This window comes from Bubalus kerabau, chromosome 20, assembly GCF_029407905.1.
Source record: "Bubalus kerabau isolate K-KA32 ecotype Philippines breed swamp buffalo chromosome 20, PCC_UOA_SB_1v2, whole genome shotgun sequence".
Taxonomy (NCBI): domain Eukaryota; kingdom Metazoa; phylum Chordata; class Mammalia; order Artiodactyla; family Bovidae; genus Bubalus; species Bubalus kerabau.
In genome coordinates, this window is record NC_073643.1 from 55,370,172 (window position 1) to 55,395,013 (window position 24,842).

The 24,842-nt window shown below is 48.6% G+C and overlaps 2 protein-coding genes and 1 non-coding gene across 4 annotated transcripts in view; 1 reads left to right on the plus strand and 2 right to left on the minus strand.

Annotated features, from left to right (window-relative positions):
* SACM1L (SAC1 like phosphatidylinositide phosphatase) overlaps positions 1 to 2,009 on the minus strand; it is a 69,801-nt gene extending 67,792 nt beyond the window's left edge. The window contains exon 1 of one of the 2 annotated variants that reach the window (XM_055557118.1): positions 1,467 to 2,009. In XM_055557118.1, the coding sequence (XP_055413093.1) occupies positions 1,467 to 1,498 (32 nt within the window). In that variant the 5' untranslated portion in view covers positions 1,499 to 2,009. The remainder of the gene's footprint in view (positions 1 to 1,466) is intronic. The other variant, XM_055557119.1, reaches the window with a different exon arrangement.
* TRNAR-ACG (transfer RNA arginine (anticodon ACG)) lies at positions 1,916 to 1,988 on the plus strand. The gene has a single exon. It is a non-coding gene; the product is annotated as a tRNA-Arg (tRNA).
* A 6,762-nt stretch (positions 2,010 to 8,771) lies between the features above and the next one.
* The window catches only part of LIMD1 (LIM domain containing 1), a 75,621-nt gene continuing 59,550 nt past the window's right edge, over positions 8,772 to 24,842 (minus strand). Inside the window, exons 3-8 of the mRNA XM_055557116.1 lie at positions 23,887 to 23,954; positions 17,751 to 17,813; positions 12,237 to 12,367; positions 11,625 to 11,676; positions 10,578 to 10,646; positions 8,772 to 9,566 (exon numbers count right to left, since the gene is read on the minus strand). Coding sequence (XP_055413091.1) covers positions 9,429 to 9,566; positions 10,578 to 10,646; positions 11,625 to 11,676; positions 12,237 to 12,367; positions 17,751 to 17,813; positions 23,887 to 23,954 — 521 coding nt within the window. The 3' untranslated portion in view covers positions 8,772 to 9,428. The remainder of the gene's footprint in view (positions 9,567 to 10,577; positions 10,647 to 11,624; positions 11,677 to 12,236; positions 12,368 to 17,750; positions 17,814 to 23,886; positions 23,955 to 24,842) is intronic.

Here is a 24,842-nt window from a genome sequence, read left to right on the forward strand (position 1 = left end):
CAATAACCTAATTAGCCAGGACGGCCCACGTGACACTAGTCTGGCCAGTACCAGTCAAAGACAGCTCCCTAGACTCAATTAACCAACAAGGATCACCTTGCAAAGGAGAACCAGGCGAGAGTGCCTGCAGCTGGGGTTTTCCAAGGGAATTAGAGTCAGGAGACTGGCAGGTGGGGGGCGGGGAGCGGCTGAGGAAAAAGTAATAGTCTTTTACGCAAAACATCTGACGTGGACATGACCTCACTTTCAATTCTGCAGCCATAACCTTTATCTGAACCTTCCAGAAAGTTAAGTGAGCTTGAGATTCTGTGAGCATAGGAAGTGTCCAAACCACATCTTGCTGTCCTCCTTTCCCTGTAGAGGAAATGTGATATCTCTGCCTAAGTCCCAAGATATTTTAACTTATTTAAGGACAGATAAGCTTCTGGAAAATTACATTTGCTTTTGCTGCCCGACATTCTGAGGTACCAATCACTGGATTTTCAGTCTAGAGGTAAAACATTAAAACACGAAGTGAGTAGAACAAAGTTATTCACAGACAAGCAAAGTGCAAGGGCTGATGCTAAACCCTAAGGGAAATACACGTTACTACTTTTTAATCCAGGACAAACCTCAAACCCTACCAACACCTAATTCACAACTCTTAACAACCAGAGCCTATTTTCTCAAAGCCTCGAGAGCTTGGCTTTAGCGAAAACTCGATCTGCAGAGCCAAAAATTCTCGACAGTAGCCCCTGGCTGTCAACATGGACTTAGCAATGTGCTTTATGCTTGGGCGGCATAACATTTAGAGCCAAGTAGGCAACCCACTCCAGTGTTCTTGCCTGGAGAATCCCAGGGACGGGGGAGCCTGGTGGGCTGCCGTCTCTGGGGTCGCACAAAGTCGGACACGACTGAAGTGACTTAGTAGTAGTAGTAGACTTTTTTAGGGCCTTGAGAGTACTGGCTTGTACTTTTAAATTTTTCCTGCAGCCTAAAGACTGGTCGGGAAGGCTTCAATGGCCAGCTAGACCAGGTTTATCCACTTGTGTGTGAGCCTTTAAAATGCTGCCATGGACCCATGAAACAAGAAAAAAACTTTTTCTCTCCTAAGCAATAAGGATAAATTTAGACGCCACCACTGCAAAAAAAAAATAAAATGGGAAGGAGGGCGCCCGGAGGGCTGCATGCTAACGCCGAGCCGGGCGAGCAGCTCTGCGCCCCCGCCGCGGGCGCTGAGGCGGAGTCCAGCGGAGAGAGGCTGGCGGGACTGTCGCTCCCGGGCCTGTGGAGACTCCGGCAGGGCCCCAGGGGCGGCTGCGCCCGGCCAGGAAGGCGGGGAGCGCGCGGGGCTCCGACACCCGGCCCGCCGCCCCAGGCGTGGACTCAGGAAGCCTCCCCGCGGCCGGCGGCCGACACCTGCCCCCCACCGCACCCCGCTGCCCTGCAGCCCCCTCAGGCAACGGCCCCTGGCCCGCGGAACTCACAGCTTCAGCCGCTCGTAGGTCGTGGCCGCCATCCTGCACCACAGCCTCCCTCCTAGGTTTCCGACCGCGCCGCCCCGCGCCACCTCGGCTCCGGCAATACCGGTCACCCTCCTACAGCGGCCGCAGGTCCCAGCCTCTTCCCACCGCCCCGCCCCGCCAGGCTGAGAGAGAAAACGGGACGCGGCGCTGGACAAACTTAGTGCGCGGGCACTGAGCTCCACAGGCGCACATTCCGACGCGACGCCGTGGGAGGGCGAGGAAGAGCGCGGTGACGTAGCGACTGAGGATTGGCTGAGCGCGTTGGCTGGGAGAGGCGGAGCCTTGGGAGCTTGCAGACCCGAATCACGCAGCGCCCGGCCGAGCGTCGGAAATGCAGCGCTACTGTCGTGGAGCCTGTCGTTAGGTGCGTAAGGCGTGATCTGCGCTCTAGTGCAAGGATGACTTGTACAGGGCCAGTGGCGCAATGGATAACGCGTCTGACTACGGATCAGAAGATTCTAGGTTCGACTCCTGGCTGGCTCGAGGTGTACTTTTTGTCGTGTCTGGGCTTGATGTTAACAGGGTGTCCTTAGCAAGGACTCTCGTCAGAAGGGTAAATGTCTCGAATGTTAAGGCTTGTTGTGTTGCTGTTCATTCGCTACCTCTTGTCCGACTCTTGGCGACCCTATGGACTGTAGCTGGCCGGTCTCCCTTGTCCTCCTGTATCTCCCGGAGTTTGTTCAAATTTATGTCCATCGAGGCAGTGATATTTCATCCTCTGCTGCCCCCTTGTCCTTTTGCCTTCAGTCTTTCCCAGCATCAGAGTCTTTTCCAGTGAGGCGGCTATTCGCATCAGGTGGCCAGAGTATTGTAACTTCAGCATCAGTCCTACCAGTGGATATTCGGGGTTGATTTCCTTAAGCCTGCTCTGTCCAAAATGTCATCTGTTGAGCTGGGTTTGGAACCCGGAGTTGTCTCAGGTGGTTTGTAAATTGCAAAGTGCCCTAATTAATGATGCACACGAGGAGACTCTGTAAACGGGGTACATTTAAGAAAACACAGCTAGGATGGTGGTAGTTGGGGGGTGGGGGGTGTGCTGTGGTAGGAGGTTAGCTAGCGGATGACGCAACTGCGCATTTAAGGCAGAGATTCTGGCCCTATTTCCTGTGGAGCAGAAACCCCCGCGGCGACGCGAAGAGCCGCGCAGTCCGTTTCCCGGGATCCGGCGAGCTCTAAGCTGCAGCGGAGGCGGGAACGCTGCAGTGCGACTGCGCGCGTTGCCTGGGGGTCCGCAAAGGGCTCGGGGTCTGCAGCCCTGTCCTTTCAGAGGGTGTTATCTAATATATTACAGCTCCTTTTATTGGTGCCTGAGTGGAAGACCTAAGAAGGACGGAAGGTCTGTGTTGGAAACGAGAGTGAAACCTGAAACGTAACATCTGACACTGTCCATTCACTAATCATTCAATCGATCAGTTAAACTCTCCAACACGTTTTTTCCTCCTGAAGAAATTACAAGACATTTGTAAAATACAGAAAAGTACTGGGAATTAAAAAAAAAATCCAAATTCCCATCACGAGATCATTACTATTAACGTCATAATTCCTCCTCATTACTATCAGCGTCATAATTTTTTTTTATGGACTTCTTCCATACTTTTTAATATAAATAAACCTATACACGTATTTTTTCCCAAATCTTTTTTTTAATTGAAGGATAATTGCTTTACAGAATTTTGTTGTTTTCTGTCAAACCTCAAGCATTTTTTCCAAATTTGAGATTGTTTGACAAATGTTCTCATTTTGTTCCCTTAGCTTTCGTCTGAGATTTATGGTCATTAAATATTCCTTGAAGATAGCCCGTGAAAAAACTATATATTTCAAATATTTACCTTTTTGGGGAATTTGAATCATCAGTTTAATACTTAAAAAAATAATGCTGAGTTGAATTATTTCTGATATGTATTAAAAGTTTTTAGATGTTGAACGATCAGACAGATGTTTTTAAAGTCCATTTCATGGATGTTTTTAATACTTTGGTACATATTTTCACATTGCCTGCCAAAAAACTAGATACACATTTCCATCAATAGCATCAGTTTCCTTGAATGTTCATCAGTATTATAAATTTCATTATTTTTTGCAATTTTCATAATTGAAAAATGGAACTTCCTTTGGCTTATATTACTTAATGTATATATTTTATCTTGATATATGTACTAATTTTCTTAATAGATTTGTTGAACTTTTAAATATATTAAGGATTTTAATTCTTTAGCTGTCAAACACATTGCAACATTTTTAGTTTATTTACATTTTCCTTTTCCTTGTATTTTTGAACTTCAAGTAATTTTCACTTTTATATACTCAATAATTACCTCTTGATTTTTTTTCAAATTGTTTTTGTTTGTATTGCTTTTTTCCACGTACTTTGATCCATTTGTATTTTGTTGACTGTCCCCATGGAAAGATCTAGTACGTCTTCAAACCTGTAACTTGAGCAGTGGCTTCCCTGGTAGCTCACATGGTGAAGAATTCGCCTGCAATTCGAGAGATCTGGATTCAATCCCTCAGTTGCGAAGATCCCCTGGAGAAGGGAACAGCTAAATACTCCAATATTCTTGCCTGGAGAATTCCGCAGACAGAGGAGCCTGGAAGGCTACTTTCTTTCAAGAGCTCTGTTTGCTACTTGAACTGTGTGTATGTATGTGTGCTGTGCTCAGTCGTGTTTGACTCTTTGACCCCCTGGAATGTAGCCCACCAGGCTCCTCTGTCCATGAAATACTCCAGGCAAGAATACTGGAGTGGGTTGCCATTTCCTCCTCTGGGGGATCTTCCTGACCCAGGGATTGAACCTCCATCTCTTGAGTCTCCTGCAGTGGCAGGCAGATTCCTTACCACTGAGCCACCCAGGAAAGCCCTTACTTGGACTAATTCAGTCAATTCCACAATAGTCCTATAAATTAAGTTCCGTTGTTATAGCCATTTTTACAGATGAGGGAACAAAATTTGCTTGCGTTCATTGAGCAATTAGGTGGTGGAATCGGAGTTAGATCTTGAATCCGGGCTTTTGATCCCAAAGGTGTCCTGCCCAAGGGCTTCCTGTGCCCCAGAGGGTTGACCACAGGAATTGACTCAGGGCATTCCCTCCCTGGTCATGGAGGGCAGTCACATAGGCTCCTCTCCTCTTCTTCCATGCTAGAGCAGCCAGGAGACCTCATCTCTAGTCCTGGGCACACCCCAGCCCAGACGTCTTCCCCAGCTACATCTTCATCCCTTGTAGCGTCAGTTGTAGAAAAACAGTAGCCTAACATCTGTAAAGTCAGAATAGCCACTCTTGTTGCTTGCCGCTTCCCCTTGCCAAGACCTGCCTTCCTGCACATGGCTGCCTTAAATCTAGAGGGTCACTCACCTCTGGGATTCAATATCCTGTGATAAACCATAATGGCAAAGAAAAAAAAATCCAGAGCTCTAAAAGACCAAATCCCATTAGCAAAAAGCACCATCTACTTATTACTCCACACACACAAAGAAGATCCAGGAAACATCATTATGGTGGAGATCACTTTAATAGTCTACAAATTAAGGCAGTTTTATTGTCATGAGATTTTGAATAGTTTTACAGTAACAGTAAAAATTTTGAATAATTTTATCATAACAATCTTTTGAATAATTTTATAGTAATATTCTGAATAATTTTATAGTAACAGTAAAATTATGAATAATTTTACAGTAACAGTATTTTGAATCAATCAAAGTAAAAGAAGAGACACAGGGAGGGGACAATGATGTCTCTGCCAAGTGAACTTTTCATCCACTCTATGGAAATTGCCCACATCTGTCCAGTGCTGGCTCAGAACAAATGATAGTTAACACTTCTTCCTCATCTTTTTCCTGTAGCTTTTAAAAGTTCTTAATACTTCAGATAGTAACTGAGAAATCAGGACTCATTGCTGGCACAAAGAAGACAAAGCATGTGGTTTCCTGGCTGATAGTTTGCATAGGTGCATCAGACAGCAACAGTGTGGGGTCAAGTCTTACACATATTCTTTACAAGAGCACCAGCAGCCGTCATAGCCCTCATAAACCTTCACACTTGTAGTTAATGGCACACAAATATGGCCTGCAAAGAAGTGTGAATTCCAGATCATTCTCTCAAATTCAAACATTATTCTTTTTCATCGTGGGTGACTCGAGCCCAGGGAAACAAGCCAATGGCAGGACCTGAAAGCGATCGGAACTCTTTGATTACGTCACTGGCCTCCCGGACTCAGGAGAACAACTTCAGTGGACTGGGCTGAAAGCGGTTTTCACTCAAGCGCTATAACCACGGAGAAACAGAGTCCTGCCGCCACGTGCAATGACCCAACAGGACTCAATGCCCTTCCTTATAAAAAAATGAACAAATCACTTTCTACTCAGCCACGGATGGGAGGGTAACAGCAGAGAGAATCCTGATACTATAGGCCCAACTGGCTTTGCTCAGGGCACCCAGGCAGTCTTTGAAGGACCCTAGCTGGGGTGGAAAAAATGACAAGAAAAAACAGGGGCAAAGTGAAGCAAGGGACAAGGTTGGAGGCTGGCTCTGGGGTCTGGAATCAGCCATAGTTTTTGTTTTATCTAAAGTCCAAGCTCAAGACAGGGCTATTTGCTCTACCTTTTAAAACAAACTTATTCATCCTGGTCTAGGAAGTGCTTGTGTGTTCTGTGTGTGCATGCTAAGTTGCTTCAGTTGTGTCCAACTCATTGCAATACTACAGACTGCAGCCCACCAGGCTCCTGTTCATGGGATTCTCCAGGTAAGAATACTGGAGTAGGTTGCCATTTCCTCCTCTAGGGGATCTTCCTGACCCACAGATCGAACCCAGGTCTATCATGTCTCTTGCATTTGGCAGGTGGATGCTTTACCACTAGTGCTACCTGGAAAGCCCATGTTCTTTCTACACACCTATAAATAACTACCCGTTACAGCTTGATTTGGTTAATAATTCATAGGAAGTTTAAAATACCTGGTAAGGGTGCATCTATTCACGGCTTTTGTGCAAGGGCCTGAGGAGGAGACAGAACTGGCACAAGATTCCTACCCAGTACCCTCTCCAGGGGAACCTGATAATAAGAGAAGCTGCTGCTCAGATTTCTAGTATGTCTAGAAATTCTGTTATTGTCCTTCAATTTGTATGAAATATTTGCTGAGAAACCGAAATTGCCTCAATCAAGGCCACTTTAAAAATTTAATTTAAAAAATCAATCACTGGTTTTTAAACTACAGTTGATCTTCGAAAAACCCTAGGGTTAATCCTCATATAACTTACAGTCAGCTGTCTGTAACCATGGTGCCTCTGCATTGTGGATTCAACCAACCACAGATTGTGCAGTACCAACCGCAGTATTTAACTACTGAAAAATAGCCACATATCAAGGGACACAGGCAATTCAAACCTGTGTTGTTCAAAGGTCAACTGTTACCCAATTTGCAAACAAATCCTCTACTTCTGACGTGGCTCCAAGGCAGTTTTCTTTGCTCTGCTTGACTTGACAGTGGAGCAAAGGCGTGTCATCAAGGCCAGAAATTAACCTAGGTTGGCCGAGAAAGGTTAAGATATACTGACTGGCTCCATCTGTCCACCAGCCTCACCGAGGCTGAGCTGGATGATATACTGGGAAGGGAGGGGTGACCCCAGGGTTCACTTCCCCAGTCCCCCTATACTCACAGGTTTTTAAGAGGCTCGGCTTATGAAAAGGAACCAATGGAAGCAAACATCACAGCCTGGGTTGAAGTGACATCTGGCCAAAGTATTCCAACAGAATGAAATTAACCAAAATGGAAAAGACAAGCCACGGTGCCAATTCTGTGCTGCTTACAGGCAATTGCCACCAAATGAGCCAAAACATGGCTTACAAGTAGAGCAGGGCCAGTGAATAGCCTGTGAGTCCCTTGTGACTTTGGGGTCCACGGACACCTTCCAAGGTCCCAGCCACCCAGTCCCTGACTCTGGGTGTGAGGTCAGGAGGCAGAGAGCAGACACCGGCCGCTGTGTTCCCTGCCAGCTGGCACCAGTGAGATGGCCCCTGCCTTCCTGCAGCAAGGCCCAGGGCTCCTCCCCGTGGGCTGAGAGGGTGAGTGCCAGCCAACCTTTCTCTTCCACTTTCTTCTCATTGAAATGCCAAAGGGTACTGACCTCTGGCCTTGGGCATGTGACACAGGGCAGACTTTGGCCTTGAGATCCTGCCAGCGTGTGGCCCTTAGCCCCTGCCACCCTGGGGGAACCAGGATGATGAAATGAATACGGCAAGAGCACCCAGTATCAATCAGATCTATTCCCAGCTGACCTTTAGTTACGATTTCAGTGTACTGACCCACTGGGCTGACCTGGGCAAAGCCAGGGATTCCTAACATACACCGGCTAAGCCAGTGTGATGGACAAATCCTTCCTTAACGTGAAGCTCTTTACTGTGAGGTATTTTTTTGTGTGTATGGGAGACTAAAAGTAGAGAGAAACAACTTTTTAAAAAAGAAGAAGAAAAAAAACAGACAAAAGCAGTGTACCTTATACTAATGCCTGGGCCAAGAACTGGGCAAGAGAGAAACCTGTGAAATGAATATAATAACTTATGCTGATTCTCTCTCCCAGGCTGGCTTTGAGATCTCACACACACAAAGTCTCCTCGTTTATAAGGGGCTAGGTCTCAGTACATGTGGGCACCCTTTCCCAAAGCCCATGTTAAATAAGCAAAACACAAGAGGATCCCCACAGAAGATCCTGAGACCTGCCTTTGCAGGAGCAACTCTGAAGTTCCAGACTCTCGAGAGCCCCAGAGGGAAAAAGGGCAAGCAGGCGGGCAAAAGAGGCCTGGCGCCTGCACCGAGTTCTCAGCCCAAAGCCCACTTCGATAGAACAGGATCGACCTCCGTCAGGCCCCCAGGCTGCCTTTAATGGCATGAGGATCTGCAGGGGCACCAGAATGCTATCCGGATACAAGGAGGAAATTCCGTCTCATTTCAAATCTTGGTTCTGTTTTAACCAAGTGAATGCCTCCTAAGATGCAGAGCACATATTAGAACTTCCCTTTTGCAAGGATACAATTAAAATTTGTAGCCATTCTACAGAAGTGAAGCTCTGGAGTGGAAGGAAGTCTTAAATTACGGTGTGTGTGTGTGTGTGTGTGTGTGTGGTTGGGAAGGGGTGTTTGTGGGGGGGGTAAGGGGTGTGTGTGTGTGTGTTTGGGAGGGGGTGAGTGTGTGTGTGTGTTTGGGAGGGGGGGTGTGTTTGGGAGGGGGTGTGTGTTTGGGAGGGGGTGAGTGTGTGTGTGTGGTTGGGAGGGGGTGTATTTCTGTGTGTGTGTTTGGGAGGGTGTTTGTGTGTTTGGGAGGGTGTGTGTGTTTGGGAGGGGGTGTGTGTGTTTGGGAGGGGGTGTGTGTCTGTGTGTGTGTGGTTGGGAGGGTGTGTGTGTGTTTGAGAGGGGGGTGTATGTCTGTGTGCATGTTTGGGAGGGTGTGTGTGTGTTTGGGAGGCGGTGTGTGTCTGTGTGTGTGTGGTTGGGAGGGGGTGTTTGGGTGCAGGTATTTCCCAAAGTGGAGAGAAAGAACTGAACACACTGGCAGCTGAACTCTCTCTTCAGAGCATACGCTGAGTGCAAGTCTTTCCCTCTGAAGCATGAGCTCCTCCCGGAAGGACAGGAGGGTTCATTCAGTCGCATCAATGAGATCTGTCACGTGCCATGTGCTTGCTGAGGCGTCTTCCTGAGTCATCTGATGAGGGTGTGGCAGCAGAGAAAGGCACTTGGAAAATACACAGCCCCAGCCCGGCAGGGATCCCCTCCCTGGTTAAAGCAAAGGCGCCCCCTGCACACACTCAGGAAATCCCCTGCCTGCCCTGCCTCCCCCGGCCCCGATCCCACCCCGGGGGTGTCTGGAATGAACTGGCAGACTTCTCAGGGTGCATCCCTGGCTCCTCATCTGGCCGTGAGGTCTGCAGGAGGCTCTGGCTAGAAGTGGTGCTGGCGAAGGGCTGCAGGTGAGGGGCCCTTCTCCAGCCTCTTGACATGGCAGGAGTGGCAGAACAGGTGGTCCTCCAGGGGGTAGCATCGGTGGCCATCTTCATCATTGAGCTCCAGGCCGCAGTCCTGGAGTGAGGCAAAAACACGCAGTGGTGGGGAAACAAAAGCAGACTGCAAGAGGCCCTGCACGGCTTCTGACTTCAACCCTGCAGACCGTGAAGGCTGGGCACCTCGTCTTACGTCCCTGGATGTGTTCCAGTGTCTCCTGGTTTATAATCTGTAGGAACTTGAACTTGTATCCTGCTGTTGCGTGAAAATTGTATAAACCTTATGTTGAATTGGTTCATAGTGCTTTTCAGGTCTACTCTATTTTTCTACTTTCCTGTCTATTCATTCTCTTAATTTTTGAGAGTTTGATACTGAAATTCCAACTAAAAAGTCTTGATTTATCTACTTAAAAGTTGTAATATATAGTGGAACTATATGTAACTTTGATCTATATTTTCCACGTCTCCTGTAAATGTCTTACCATACTTTCATAATTAAAATAAACAGATTGCAGGAGTGACATGAAGGCAACACACAGACCCAGACACCAGCAGAGGGTGCTGCCTCACTCTGTCTGGGCAGAAAACGACGGTGCAGAGACGCAGCTCCAGCCTGCCCAGGGAGGGCCTGCCCTCACACCAACCAGGGACATGCCTGTTTCCAAGTGTGGCATGGCAGCGAGGTGGGGAGGGTTTCTTCATGATGAAGAAACCTACAAGCTGAAGGGGAGGGAGTCTATTCCCCCAAATGACACACCAGCCTGACAATCTGGGCCCCCAAAAGGATCTGAAACCCACACTTCCCGCCACCCCCTCCCTCAACTCTGCAGCTTCAGGGAGAGGAGCCGTGACGAGTTCAGGACTCGGTGGTTACAAAGGTGGAGAAAATAGTAAAAAGACTGTTATACCCAAACATCTGCATCTTTTGCAACCTCTGCCCCACCCCACCACCAAATCACCCCACTTCTTCCATCAGCCCTGGGACACAGCTCCTGGCCCGCATCTTGCCCCCATCAACCCATGATGCTTCCTTCTCAGACTTTTACGATGTGTCCTGAGGGCCTTCTAGGGCAGGAAGGGGCCCGCCTACCTCACAGTGGTAACATTCCACGTGATAGTCTCTGTCCATGGACACGACGCGGATGGTCTCATCTGAACCCTAGACCGAAAGAGAGCAAGAACCCAAGGCTAGCTGGGAGGCCACTGGGCTCTGCTGCCAGGGGCTGGGGGAGGGCCCCGGGGCAGCAAGACAGTGGCCTTAGGAGAAGAGCAGGAATCAGCCGTGGATACTAACAGCGGCAGGAAAAAGGACACAATTAGGGGATGAGGGGAAGCGAGAGGGATGTAGGTCTACCATCTGGAATGCTGGAGTCAACAGTGAAAAGACCACCTTGTTCATCTCTCGTCGTCTAATCTGGGAGCTAGTATCGAGTCAAAGAATATTTTGCAGGGACTTCCCCACACGTCCACTGCAGGGGGCATGGGCTCGATCCCTAGTTGGGGAATTAAGATCTCACATGCTGTGTGGTACGGCAAAAAAAAAGGATAAAATTTTTTTAAAGAAATTGACCCAATTACAGGGACAGATAGGGCATAAGAAGGGCACCAGGCTCGGGAAGGCAGCTAATGAGAAAGAGGCTTCTTGGTGTGGACACCACTGTCTCAGAGCTGAGATTTTAGAATTTTTAAACAGGTATAAGAACAGGGCTTCCCGGGTAGCTCAGCTGATAAAGAAACCACCTGCAATGCAGGAGACCCTGGCTCAATTCCTGGGTCGGGAAGTTCCCACGGAGAAGGGATAGGCTACCCACTCCAGTATTCTTGGTGGACCCACACCAGCTTTCCTGATGGCTCAAACAGTAAAGAATCTGCCTGCAATGCAGGAGATCTGGGTTTGATCCCTGGGTTGGAAAGATCCCCTGGGGAAGGGCATGGCAACCCAATCCAGTATTTTGGCCTGGAGAATCCCCATGAGCAGAGGAGCCTGGTGGGCTACAGTCCACGGGGTCGCAAAGAGTCAGACATGACTGAAGAGACTTAGCACAGCATAGCACAAAAACGGGACACAGATCTTGTAAATGACCCAGGGAGCTATGTCTGGGAAAACCCCAGGAGCAGAGCTGAGAAAGCATCTTACCTCAGGAGGAAGGATGGGAAGGCCGCAGGCTGCACACTTGGGGGCCAACACCCTGTGGGGAGAAGCAGAGCGCAGTCGGCTCTCCCCGCCTCCCGCCCGTCACCCGTCACATGAACCCCTTTATGAAGACGGGCCTGGCACATTCTTGGGACTATTGCTTTGGGCTTTCCCCAGCGGTAACAAGCGCACGTGGCCCCCTCACTCCACTTGGGATGGAGACTGTCTGTTTAGCCCCCTCATGGTGCCTGGTGAAGCCTCAGGCAAACTGGGGGTGTGGAGGCCAGCCCTGAATCGGTGCCTGTTGAAGTCTGGTAAGGCTGGAGCCACAGAGCTTGGCAGACTCCTCCAGCGGCCTAGCCAGGAATCTGACTATAGGTTTTTTTGGTCCTGTTTTCCCAGTAAACATAACTCTTTAGCCAGTTCCTGTCCCATGGGCATCCACAGATCCCGAGACGCGGTCTGCACCCCTCCAAACCACTGCACGTTGGCTGCACCGTGGAGAGCGGCTCAAACAGCCTGCAGACTCGCCTCCTCGGGCCCCACCCTCCAGTCTGTAGGGCTGCAGCCAGCGTGGCCGGCACGAGCGGCTCTCCCCACCCCGTCCCTCCTTACTTGTGGTAATCCCGGACACAGTAGATCTTGTTCTCCGAGTCCACAGTGAAGGGCACCCCGTCCAAACACTCATTACAGATGACGCAGCGGAAGCAGCCGGGGTGGTAGGACTTCCCCAGGGCCTGCAGGATCTGGGTGTGCAAAAGGAAGAGGCCAGGACTCAGCAGGGATTATAGGGAAGGAAGGGAGAGACACATCAGACCAAGGGACCATATGGGAAACTGTCACCCTCAAACCAGTCCATCCTAAAGGAAATCAACCCTGAATACTCATTAGAAGGACTGATGCTGAAGCTGAAGCTCCAATACTTTGGCCACCTGATGGGAAGAACTGACTCATTGGAAAAGACCCTGATGCTGGGAAAGATTGAAGGCAAAAGGAGAAGGTGGTGGCAAAGGATGAGATGGTTAGACAGCACCCCTGATTCAATGGACATAAATTTAAGCAAACACCGGGAGATAGTGGAGGACAGAGGAGGCTGGTGTGCTGCAGCCCATGGGGTTGAAAAGAGTAGGATACAACTCAGCAGCTGAACAACACTCTCATCCCAGTTTCACTTGGACCAGGTCAAAAGATAATGACAGACTTCCCTGGCGGTCCAGGGGTTAAGACGTCGCTCTCCAATGCAAGGGATGTGGGTTCAATCCCTGGCTGGGGAGCTAGGATCCCACATGCCTTCAGGCCAGAAAACCAAACACAAAACATAAAACGGAAGCCATATTGTAACAAATTTCATAAAGACTTAAAAATGGTCCACATCAAAACAATTTTTAAAAAAAAAAAAAGATGATGAGGCAGGAAAGGCTAACCGAGTTACAGGTGTAAACAGGAAGAAACCAAACAGGGTCCTGCTCCAGCACCTGTAAACCTCCAGGAGGGAGGGTTCTCTATCAAAACCATGATTCTCTGTACAAAGTGATGCAAAGCAAGGCCATGAAAAGACCCACCCCAGATTTGGAAAGCAGCAAATACACGGAAAGACAAAAGTTAACTCCATCAGGAAACAGCAGAGCTCAGGAAAAAAACCTCTTAACTTCTCCCTCCTGGGTACCCCTTCTAAGCAGCTTTGTCTCTGCAGCCGTTATAATCCAGAAGCCGTGACTTATCGCAAATCCAAGTGTAAGTAAAGTGAAAGTGAAGCCGTGTCCGACTCTTTGTGACCCCATGGACTGTAGCCCACCAGGCTCCTCCGTCCATGGGATTCTCCAGGCAAGAGTAGTGGAGTGGGTTGCCATTTCCTTCTCCAGGGGATCTTCCCAACCCAGGGATCAAACCCAGGTCTCCCACATTGCAGGCAGACGCTTTACCATCTGAGCCACCAGGGAAGACCAAGTGTAAGGAAAGCCTCTCTGTTACTGCTGCTTTTAAACACAGCCAGGAGAAAGCCCCGGCACCTTCTTCCTCTACGCTTTATTTGATCTGGATGTGGCTGATACCTGGGACTGTTAGAGGCCATCCTGAAACCAGGACAGAGCCTAGACGCAGAAGGTGGGAGAGAAATGAACATCCTCAGTGATGGAGGTGAGTCACCAAATTAACTCTCCACCAAACTGCCTACCCCCCCAGCCTCTTAGGTGAGATAAGACATTTTTCCTGTTAAGTTCAGTGGTTCTCAAAGTTTTGCCTCTGGACCTGCAACATCAACATCCTTTGGGAACTTAATTAAAATGCACTTTCTTGGGCCCTGCCCCAGCAATGGGTGTTTTAATATAGTGATTCTGACACAGGCGACAGTTTCTCAAACTTGAGCTGAGTTTCTGTGATTTGCAGCTCAAAGTACCTCCAATAATTCAGCAGCAGATTCGTTTCTGGGATTACCTGCACGATGACACTCAGCACAAACAACACAAGCGTGGAATCCACGCCAGTGAGCCGGCAGCAAAATGCCCGCTGGCGAGGAACGTACAAAGCAGTCATGAGCACCCCCAAGTAGCACCACACAGAAAGCCTCCCACCAGGCAGAAGAAGGGGACTTGGAACTGAACAGAACCTCGGCAGAGGGTCGTGAGTTCCGTGGGAAAGCTGTGCTGTGTCCTGGCCCCTTCCGGCGCCCGACGCTGCCTGCAGAGGCCAATGCCACGCCTCACAGCTTGCAGTCCGGGGGGCACCAGGAGGACATAGTGCTAGTCCAGCTCTCCTCGAAAAGCTCAGCTTTCAAGCGTCCTCATTCCCTCTGGGATTTCATTAACCTCCCAGGCTCCTCAAGCTGCCAAAGCGGCCGGGCTTCAGAGACTCCTTGGCAATCTGGACCTTGGAACGCATTTTGTCCCCAGACTAATGCTGTCGTGGCAGAAACAGACCCTTAAATTAATTTAACCCACACTGTGCCAGAAGTACGATAGGGTAATGATGCCATTTTGCTGCATTCTGACTAGCTATAATAATTTTTTTTCAGGCGGGAAATGCCCAGTTCCAACCTCCAAGCCCAGAGTATTTCCCTCAATGAACAAAGATGGAGCAGAGACAGACAATTTACATCACAAGCTGGACAACTGACGTGTAACTGAAGGAATGGTAACTGAAGGAATCTTTCTCTATATTGTTGTGATTCTTAGTGGCAGTTCTGAGTTCTATTATTAAAACTGAGTGTCACTATCAGACAGACATTGGCTGAAAGTTTTCAAGTCTGAGAGCAGACCTATAAGAATCCAGGGGTGACTTGGCTTTATCCCACAGGGTAGAGAAGGTCTCCAAACTCAGTTCATTTCCTTCCTGTATGCATAGGCTGGGAGTGGCTTTGTAACTTTCTTTGATCAACAGAATGAGGAAGGGGGACTTCCCTGACAGTTCAGTGGTTAAGGCTCCAAGCTATCAATTCCGGGGGCACAAGTTTGATCCCTGGTCAAGGAACTAAGATCCCATGTGTCCCTCAGCATAGCCAAAAAAAAAGAAGAATGAGAAAGAAATGATGTTCTGAGATTTTTTTAAGTCAATGATGAAAAAAGACTGGTAGCTTCCACTTCCTCTCTCTTGTTGAAAGGAAGTCCAGGCTAGACTATTGGGTAAGATTAGTGGCCACAGGGAGAGAAGCCTGGAGGGTGAGAGGTCAACCTTGTGTACCAGCTGAACACAGCTGAGTAAGTGACCCCAGCCATTGCCACATGGAGCAGAAGAACTGCCCTGTCGAACCTTGACCTAATTCCTCACCCATGGACTCACGATCAATAATGATCACGTAGCAATAGCTAAGGGCTTCCCAGGTGGCTCAGTGGTAAAGAATCCACCTGCTAATGCAGGGGACGTGGGTTCAATCCCCTGGGTGGGAAGATCCCCTGCAGTTGGAAATGGCAACCCACTCCAGCATTCTAGCCTGGACAATCCCATGGACAGAGGAACCTGGCGGCCTACAGTCCACGGGGTGGCAAAGAGTCAGATACAACTGAGAGACTGAGCACACACACACAGCAATAGGTACGTGAAACACCCTGGGACCCAGAGAAGGCTTAGTATATTGACAAATAAGAATAGGGTACAGTCCCATTCATAAATTTGGACACTGTTGGCCTCATATATGGTAGGTTTGTCGGAAGGGCTCTAAAATCAAGGGCAAATTCTGCTAGAGAAAAGGAGCCCTGTGGAGTCGGGCAGGGACCTGGAGAAGGAGGGAGTGGGGCAGGCTCCACCTGCCTCCTCCAGGGGGTGGCTGGAGGGTGGTATTCCAAGGGAGGCCTCAGCCACTTATGAGGACGCTGCTCACGGGGCCACGCTGTACTGTGCTCTGTCAGAGCCCGGAGTGCAGTGGGGTCTCCTCTGCTCTGGTTCTGTTTTCTACATGTTAGCATAAAACCAGCTTATGTCCATCAAAGACATGCCTACGAGCGTTCATGGCAGCTCAGTCATAAATGGCCCCAAACTGGAAACACCCAAATCTCCATCTGCAGGAGAATGGATAAATAAACAGCGCTATATCCACACAGTGAAGTTCTACTTAGCGATGAGAAGAAGTGAACTTACAACACACGAAACAACATGGATGAATCTCCAAAATATTTTCTAAGTGAGAAAAGGCAGATCAAGGGAGTCTATACTGTAAGATTCCACAGTATGGCGTTCCAGGACCAGTGAAAGGAGTCTGGGGCCACAGAGGTCAGAACGGTGGGTGTCTTCATGGGAGAGGGTCTTTCTGGATATGGGGAATGTTCTAGATCTTGATCTGTGTGGTGTTGACACATAGGTATAGTGGTAAAGAACTCGCCTGACAATGCGGAAGATGCAGGAGACGGGGGTTATTAGATCCCTGAGTGGGGAAGATCCCCTGGAGACAGAAAGGGCACCCGATTCCAGTATTCCTGCCTGGGAAAGCCCGTGGACAGAGGAGCCTGGTGGGCTACAGTCCATGGGGTTCCAAAGACACAAATGAGTGAGTAGGCACACAGACACATGAACATTCAGTCAGCTGTGTACATACGACGTGCGCCCTCTGGGTTGCTTCTCAATAAAAAAATGGCAAAAGAAAAAAAATACAACTAGCAATTCCCTTCGCCAGAACAGAATTAATGGCTCAGCTTAGAGAGGGATTTAACTATTGCAATGAAAAGAATGGGATATAATGATTCTCTCTGACCAATATATGAAAGAAATCTGACAGGGTCGATGTCCAGTGGTGGCAAATTTGATCCCTGACGCAGCATAAGAACCCTGTATTCAAAAACTTCACAACCTGAGGAGGCCAGGAAGGAAGACCTGTCCCCACTCAGGACAAGCTCAGAGAGCCATGGCTGAGCGAGGAATGGAGTGGATAAAAACCCGCTCCCTGTTCTTCTATCTCAGAACTAACGATGCGGCCCCAACCCTCATCTTAGGAAATGATTAAGCTGGGAAGAACATGGGGGAAAAGCAACTGTGTTTATCTGACTTTCTGTAGCCGATGCCAAAGCAGCTAAGATTTCTCTGTGAAAACATGATCCGTTTGACATCTCACCTGGGATGCCACAAAGATCAGAGAAAATCAGAGAGGCCAGCATGACGTGAACAGCCCAGAGGAGAGCACCCTCAGAAATGACCCTGTACGGAATGCATGGTGAAGGATGCTAATTCCAGTAAAAGCCAAATGTGGGGCTCCCACAGCAAGCAAGCTGCATGGGGTCTTCTTCAAATAAAACCAGCCATAGGGACACTTCCCTGGTGGTCTAGTGGTTAAGAATCACCTCCCAGTGCAGGGGACACGGGTCCGATCCCTGGTCTGGGGAAGACTCCACATGTTGCAGGGCACCTAAGCCCAGGAGCTGCAACTACTGAAGCCCACGTACCTAGAACCCCTGCTCCGAAACAAGAGAAGCCACTGCACTGAGAAGCCCGCTCACCGCAACTAGACAGAAGGCCCCACTTGCTGCAACTAGAGAGAAGCCTGCACAGAGACGAAGACCCAGCAGAGCCATAAATAAATAAAAATAAAACCAGCCATGATCACAAATCGAGGTAGGAAACATTGTTTTCAATTATTATTTTTTTCTGCCAATGCCTCCCCTGCCCACCACGTTATCAATATTACCTTGTTCGCCTGACCCTACTCACCATGTCCATGATCAGATGTCCACAGAGAAAACACCTGTCAGCGGACTGCTGGAAACCAGAGTACTGCAGAGAGAAGAGAAAAGAAAGTTCAGCCCAGGCGGGGCAGAGGGATCTAGCTACTTCCCCGCCAGCCTCGAGGATCACAAAGAATGTCTTCGAGAGACGTGTCACTCTATTCAGGAATCTCTCAAGTCTCTGTGGACAACAATGTGGTGAATTACAGAATACCCTCCGCCACAAGAGCCATTTACAAACGCTGATACCGCTCATCTCTCAACAGCTGCACCCAGGCATCCATGACAGGCCAGGCTCTGTGAAAGAGGCTGTGCAGAGAGGCATCAGCCTCTAATCCAGTAGTTCTCAAGACACGTTCCCTGGCATCACCTGAGAACTTGTCAGAGTGCAAATTCTTAGGCTCCATCCCTGACCTACTGAATTGGACAATTGGAAACTAGGGGCAGGGGATGAGGGGTAGAGGCAATCTGGGTTTTTGCAAGCCCTTCAGGGAATTCTGATGCATGCTCAAGTTTGAGACCATTGCTCTAAATTTTCAAAACAATTCTGCAAGGTATATATTACACTGTTTCTCAAATGGAGACAAAGCAAAGCTCAGAGAGGTAAAGTTACTTTCTCACGGTCACATAGCCTATCAGGGGTGAGGATGGGATTCAAATTCAAGTCTGGGTCTGGTTAAAAAGCCAATGAATGCCTTGATGGAAGCATACATACTACCATAGGTAAAATAGATAGCCAATGGAAATTTGCTGTATGGCTCAGGGAACTCAAACTGGGGTTCTGTAATAACTTAGAGGGGTGGGAAAGGGTGGGAGGTGGGAGGGAGGTTCAAGAGAGACGGGACATATGTACACCTATAACTAATCCATGTCGACATATGGCAGAAATCAAACCAATATTGTAAAGCAATTATCCATCAATTAAAAATAAATAATTTTTTTAAAAAGCCAATGCCTTTTACAATCAGCTTCAAAGAAACTAGATAAATATGATTTACCTTATCTTACCAAAACACACATACACACACACACAGAGCTGGAATCTGGAAAGAAATGAGGAACTCACCTCAGAAAACAGACTAAATACTACACACTGGAAGATACTAGAAGCTTAGATATTGCAAATACAGCTTAACAAGGGAAACATAATAGAAAGGAAGGTGGAAAAGAAAAGGGAACTTTTCTGGAGCCCTACACCACACAGCACAGGGGTTTGCTGCCCAGCATTTCCTCCTGATTTTAGGGCTAACAGTTCTTTATTTTTTAATTTAATTTTTATTTTTGGCTGTGTTGGGTCTTCCTTTCTGCATGTGGGCTTTCTCTAGTTGCAGCAAGCAGGGGCTACTCTCTAGCTGCAGTGCACGGGCGTCTCACTGCAATTACTTCTCTTACTGTGAGGCATGGGCTCTAGGCATGTGGGCGTCAGCAGTTGAGGCGCACGGGCATAGCAGCTGTAGCTCCCGGGCCCTAGAGCACTGGCTTGGTTGTGGTGCACGGGCTTATTTGCCCTGTGCTATGTGGGATCCTCCCGGATCAGAGAAGTTCTTTATTTTTGCTTGAGGTCCAGCCTTGCTCGGTCACCCTGTGGTCCTGTGATTTCTGTGGGGCTGGCCCCCCATGCTAGGTCCTGAGGCAAGATCAGATTAGATCAGATTAGTCGCTCAGTCGTGTCCACCTCTTTGTGACCCCATGAATCGCAGCACGCCAGGCCTCCCTGTCCATCACCAACTCACATCCATCGAGTCAGTGATGCCATCCAGCCATCTCATCCTCTGTCATCCCCTTCTCCTCCTGCCCCCAATCCTTCCCAGCATCAGAGTCTTTTCCAATGAGTCAACTCTTCGCATGAGGTGGCCAAAGTACTGGAGTTTCAGCTTTAGCATCATTCCTTCCAAAGAAATCCCAGGGCTGATCTCCTTCAGAATGGACTGGTTGGATCTCCTTGCAGTCCAAGGGACTCTCAAGAGTCTTCTCCAACACCACAGTTCAAAAGCATCAATTCTTCGGCATTCAGCCTTCTTCACAGTCCAACTCTCACATCCATACATAACCACAGGAAAAACCATAGCTTTGACTATACGGACCTTTGTTGGCAAAGTATTGTCTCTGCTTTTGAATATGCTGTCTAGGTTGGTCATAACTTTCCTTCCAAGGAGCAAGCGTCTTTTAATTTCATGGCTGCAGTCACCATCTGTAGTGATTTTGGAGCCCAGAAAAATAAAGTCTGACACTGTTTCCACTGTTTCCCCATCTATTTCCCATGAAGTGGTGGGACCGGATGCCATGATCTTCATTTTCTGAATGTTGAGCTTTAAGCCAACTTTTTCACTCTCCACTTTCACTTTCATCAAGAGGCTTTTGAGTTCCTCTTCACTTTCTGCCATAAGGGTGGTGTCATCTGCATATCTGAGGTGATTGATATTTCTCCTGGCAATCTTCATTCCAGCTTGTATTTCTTCCAGCCCAGCGTTTCTCATGATGTACTCTGCATAGAAGTTAAATAAACAGGGTGACAATATACAGCCTTGACGAACTCCTTTTCCTATTTGGAACCAGTCTGTTGTTCCACATTCAGTTCTAACTGTTGCTTCCTGACCTGCATACAAATTTCTCAAGAGGCAGATCAGGTGGTCCGGTATTCCCATCTCTTGAAGAATTTTCCACAGTTTATTGTGATCCACACACTCAAAGGCTTTGGCATAGTCAACAAAGCAGAAATAGATGTTTTTCTAGAACTCTCTTGCTTTTTCGATGATCCAGCGGATGTTGGCAATTTGATCTCTGGTTCCTCTGCCTTTTCTAAAACCAGCTTGAACATCAGGAAGTTCACGGTTCACATATTGCTGAAGCCTGGCTTGGAGAATTTTGAGCATTACTTTACTAGTGTGTGAGATGAGTGCAATTGTGCAGTAGTTTGAGCATTCTTTGGCATTGCCTTTCTTTGGGATTGGAGTGAAAACTCCCCTTTTCCAGTCCTGTGGCCACTGCTGAGTTTTCCAAATTTGCTGGCATATTGAATGCAGCACTTTCACAGCATCATCTTTCAGGATTTGGAATAGTTCAACTGGAATTCCATCACCTCCACTAGCTTTGTTCGTAGTGATGCTTTCTAAGGTCCACTTGACTTCACATTCCAGGATGTCTGGCTCTAGGTCAGTGATCACACCATTGTGATTATCTGGGTCGTGAAGATCTTTTTTGTACAGTTCTTCTGTGTATTCTTGCCACCTCTTCTTAATATCTTCTGCTTCTATTAGGTCCATACCATTTCTGTCCTATATCGAGCTCATCTTTGCATGAAATGTTCCTTTGGTATCTCTGATTTTCTTGAAGAGATCCCTAGTCTTTCCCATTCTGTTGTTTTCCTCTATTTCTTTGCATTGATGGCTGAAGAAGGCTTTCTTATCTCTTCTTGCTGTTCTTTGGAACTCTGCATTCAGATGTTTATATCTTTCCTTTTCTCCTTTGCTTTTCGCTTCTCTTCTTTTCACAGCTATTTGTAAGGCCTCCCCAGACAGCCATTTTGCTTTTTTGCATTTCTTTTCTATGGGAATGGTCTTGATCCCTGTCTCCTGTACAATGTCACGGACCTCAGTCCATAGTTCATCAGGCACTCTATCAGATCTAGGCCCTTAAATCTATTTCTCACTTCCACTGTATAATCATAAGGGATTTGATTTAGGCCATACCTGAATGGTCTAGTGGTTTTCCCTACTTTCTTCAATTTAAGTCTGAATTTGGAAATAAGCAGTTCATGGTCTGAGCCACAGTCAGCTCCTGGTCTTGTTTTTGCTGATTGTATAGAGCTTCTCCATCTTTGGCTGCAAAGAATATAATCAATCTGATTTTGGTGTTGACCATCTGGTGATGTCCATGTATAGAGTCTTCTCTTGTGTTGTTGGAAGAGGGTGTTTGTTATGACCAATGCATTTTCTTGGCAAAACTCTATTAGTCTTTGCCCTGCTTCATTGCGTATTTCAAGGCCAAATTTGCCTGTTACTCCAGGTGTTTCTTGACTTCCTACTTTTGCATTCTAGTCCCCTATAATGAAAAGGACATCTTTTTTGGGTATTAGTTCTAAAAGGTCTTGTAGGTCTTCATAGAACCATTCAACTTCAGCTTCTTCAGCGTTACTGGTTGGGGCATAGACTTGGATTACTGTGATATTGAATGGTTTGCCTTGGAAACGAACAGAGATTATTCTGTCATTTTTGAGATTGCATCCAAGTACTGCATTTCGGACTCTTTTGTTGACCATGATGGCCACTCCATTTCTTCTGAGGGATTCCTGCCCACAGTAGTAGATATAATGGTCATCTGAGTTAAATTCGCCCATTCCAGTCCATTTCAGTTCGCTGATTCCTAGAATGTCACCATTCACTCTTGCCATCTGTTTGACCATTTCCAATTTGCCTTGATTCATGGACCTGACATTCAAGGTTCCTATGCAATATTGCTCTTTACAGCATCGGACCTTGCTTCTATTACCAGTCACATCCACAGCTGGGTATTGTTTTTGCTTTGGCTCCTCAGAGCCTTGCATGACTCCAGCACCCATCACTTTGCCCAGGCATGGGCAGATGACCCATCCAGAGCCCATGAGACTCTAGGAGCAGGACAGGCACTCAGCCCAGCAGATTTGAAGCTGGGAGACAGTCAACTCAGGTATGGCGCCACCATCTGACTATCACATACACAGCACCAGTGACTAAAGTGAACACATGGGAGGAAATGACCTCCCGAAGGCATGCAGGAATCAGTTTCCTTGGGTTTGCTTGCCTGTTACTGGCAAACATGAGTCATCATGAATCAACCCACACATCCATGAAGAAGCTGGTCCAGAGCCATCTCTGGGTCACACACTGGTCATCCTACTGACCGGGCATGGCTCCTTGCCTGGCGCTGTGTTAGGGTCTAAAGATGAGAAGGTGAAACATCGTGTTCCCCCCTCCCTAGGAACTTTCAGTCAAGTCAGGGGAGACTTGTAAATGGACAGGCAGTGCGCTAACCGCTGGCCAGAAAAGGCCAAGGGCAGCAGCACAGAGGAGGGGGACCCACTTTGAGGCCAGGGAACATGCAGGCTGTCGGAGGATCTGGGCAAACAAGCAGGGAAGGCATTCCTGGCAGCGGACCCAGTGCAGACTCCAGCACACAGGGCGGGACGTGGGCGTGCAGAGAACCGCAAGCCCCACAGTGAGTGAGACGCAAGGCTGCGAGGGAGGCCGCCCGGACCGCAGGGAGCTTCCGCGCATGCGCCGAACCCTGGCGCCAGGCCTGGGCGACGTGGCCGTGCAGCAGGGTGCAGGCCGCGGAGCCACAGGCGCCTGGGGGGCGACACGGTGGCACCAGTGCCTGGCCGCGCTCTAGGAGGAAGAGGAAGGAGGCGGGGGGCAGGAGGAACCTAGGGCCCTGTTCTGAGAGTCGAGGTCCCAGGCAAGGCTGTTTTTTGGCTTCAGGTGACTCTCAAGGGAGTGGGAGGGCTGGGGGCCAACCCTGGGCCTGCCCAGTGGGCAGGGAGACCGTGAGCAGCTGGCCTCAGAGGTGCCCACAGGGCTGGAGTTCAGCTCTGGGACTCTCTGACACATGGATGGACTTTTCAGCGAGTGGGAGAGGCAGAATGAGACATAAAGGGGACCGGGATCCCAGAGAGAGAGTTAAGAGCAGGGTGGAGGGGCTTCCCTGGTGGCTTGGTGTTGAGGAGCCTCCTTGCCCATGTAGGAGGTGCGGATTCCATCCCTGATCCAGGAAGACCCCACATGCTGCAGGGCAGCTAAGCCTGGGAGCCACAACTACTGAAGCCCACATTCCTAGAGCCTGCGCTCCTCAACAAGAGAGGCCAGCGCAATGAGAAGCAGGGAGGACCCAGTGCAGCCATAAATAAATACAATTAAGAGCTGGGTGAGATGGGCAAGGCACAAGAAGTCAGGCTGAGTGACCGTGAAGTCCCTGAAAAGCACAGAGCTGTGCGGCTTGTCATTTTCCTGGGAACGTGGGCCACTCGCCTGCTGCCGCAAAAGAAACGACTGGACCCCTTTCTCCAGCGGCGCGGCCTCCAGGGGGCGCTGGGGGGCGCCAAGGAGTTAAACCACCTTCTGCCAGGCCTGCTTGGGTGACAGACTCACCAGGAAGTCTTCCTCGCAGAACACTTTGCCGTTGACGAAATAAAAGGCTTTTCCTCTCAGCTTCCGGCCTAAGGAGAAAGCACAAAGGCAGGGTAAGAAGAAAATGTTCATAGGCACTGGAAAAGGAGACAAGAAGGGCTTGTAAAGCAGAAATAATCATGCAGAAAACAATGCCAACCATTAGTCACAGGTTCTGGTTTCTGGAAGGTGACGTGGCCCTTGGTAACAGGCAGACTCGGGCCAGAAGACAGGGTCTCTGATATGGGTGCCGCCCGGCAGGCCGACTGAGGAATCCTCCTATACCTACTTCTGCCACCTCCTCTCTGCTGAGAAAGAGGCCACTGAGACACTGGGTGACAAGGTGGCAGTGGAGCCCGCATGCGGGGACCAGGCTACCGTCTCCTGTGAAGCTGCCGTTTCCCACAGGGCTGGGGACCCTCGTCTCTGAGGTGGTCTCCAGGGCATGCTGGAGACAGCCTGTCAGGAAAGTCCCATAAACTGGTCAGCTCTTATTTTCCTTACTTCCACGTCTTTTCTCATCTGAACGACAGAAAACGCACGCTGCTGAAAAGATGACGAAGTTTCCTGTTTTCTCTGGATCTCAATGGGGTGGGCGGGAGTGGGAAAAATTCAAGACACCCGGACTGCTCAGATGTAACTTTAGTTCCAGAGAGCTAGGATGCTGACAAGAAGTGTACTGTTTATCAACTCCTTAGATCCCTTTTGGAAAAAAAAAAAAAAAACACCTGTTCAAGGTAAATGGGAACATCTTGGTGGGGGACCCTGAAGCAGCAACCCCAGATCTAAGAATATTTCCAGGGCCACACACAAAACACACCCAGTAGACTCCATGGAAGCTTCAGAAACTGAATAATTTCTAAACACTAGTGGAATCAAGACCCTTAGGCCTAGTTCACCTGAAACCAAAATCACCAATGTCAAAAACACTAACAGTG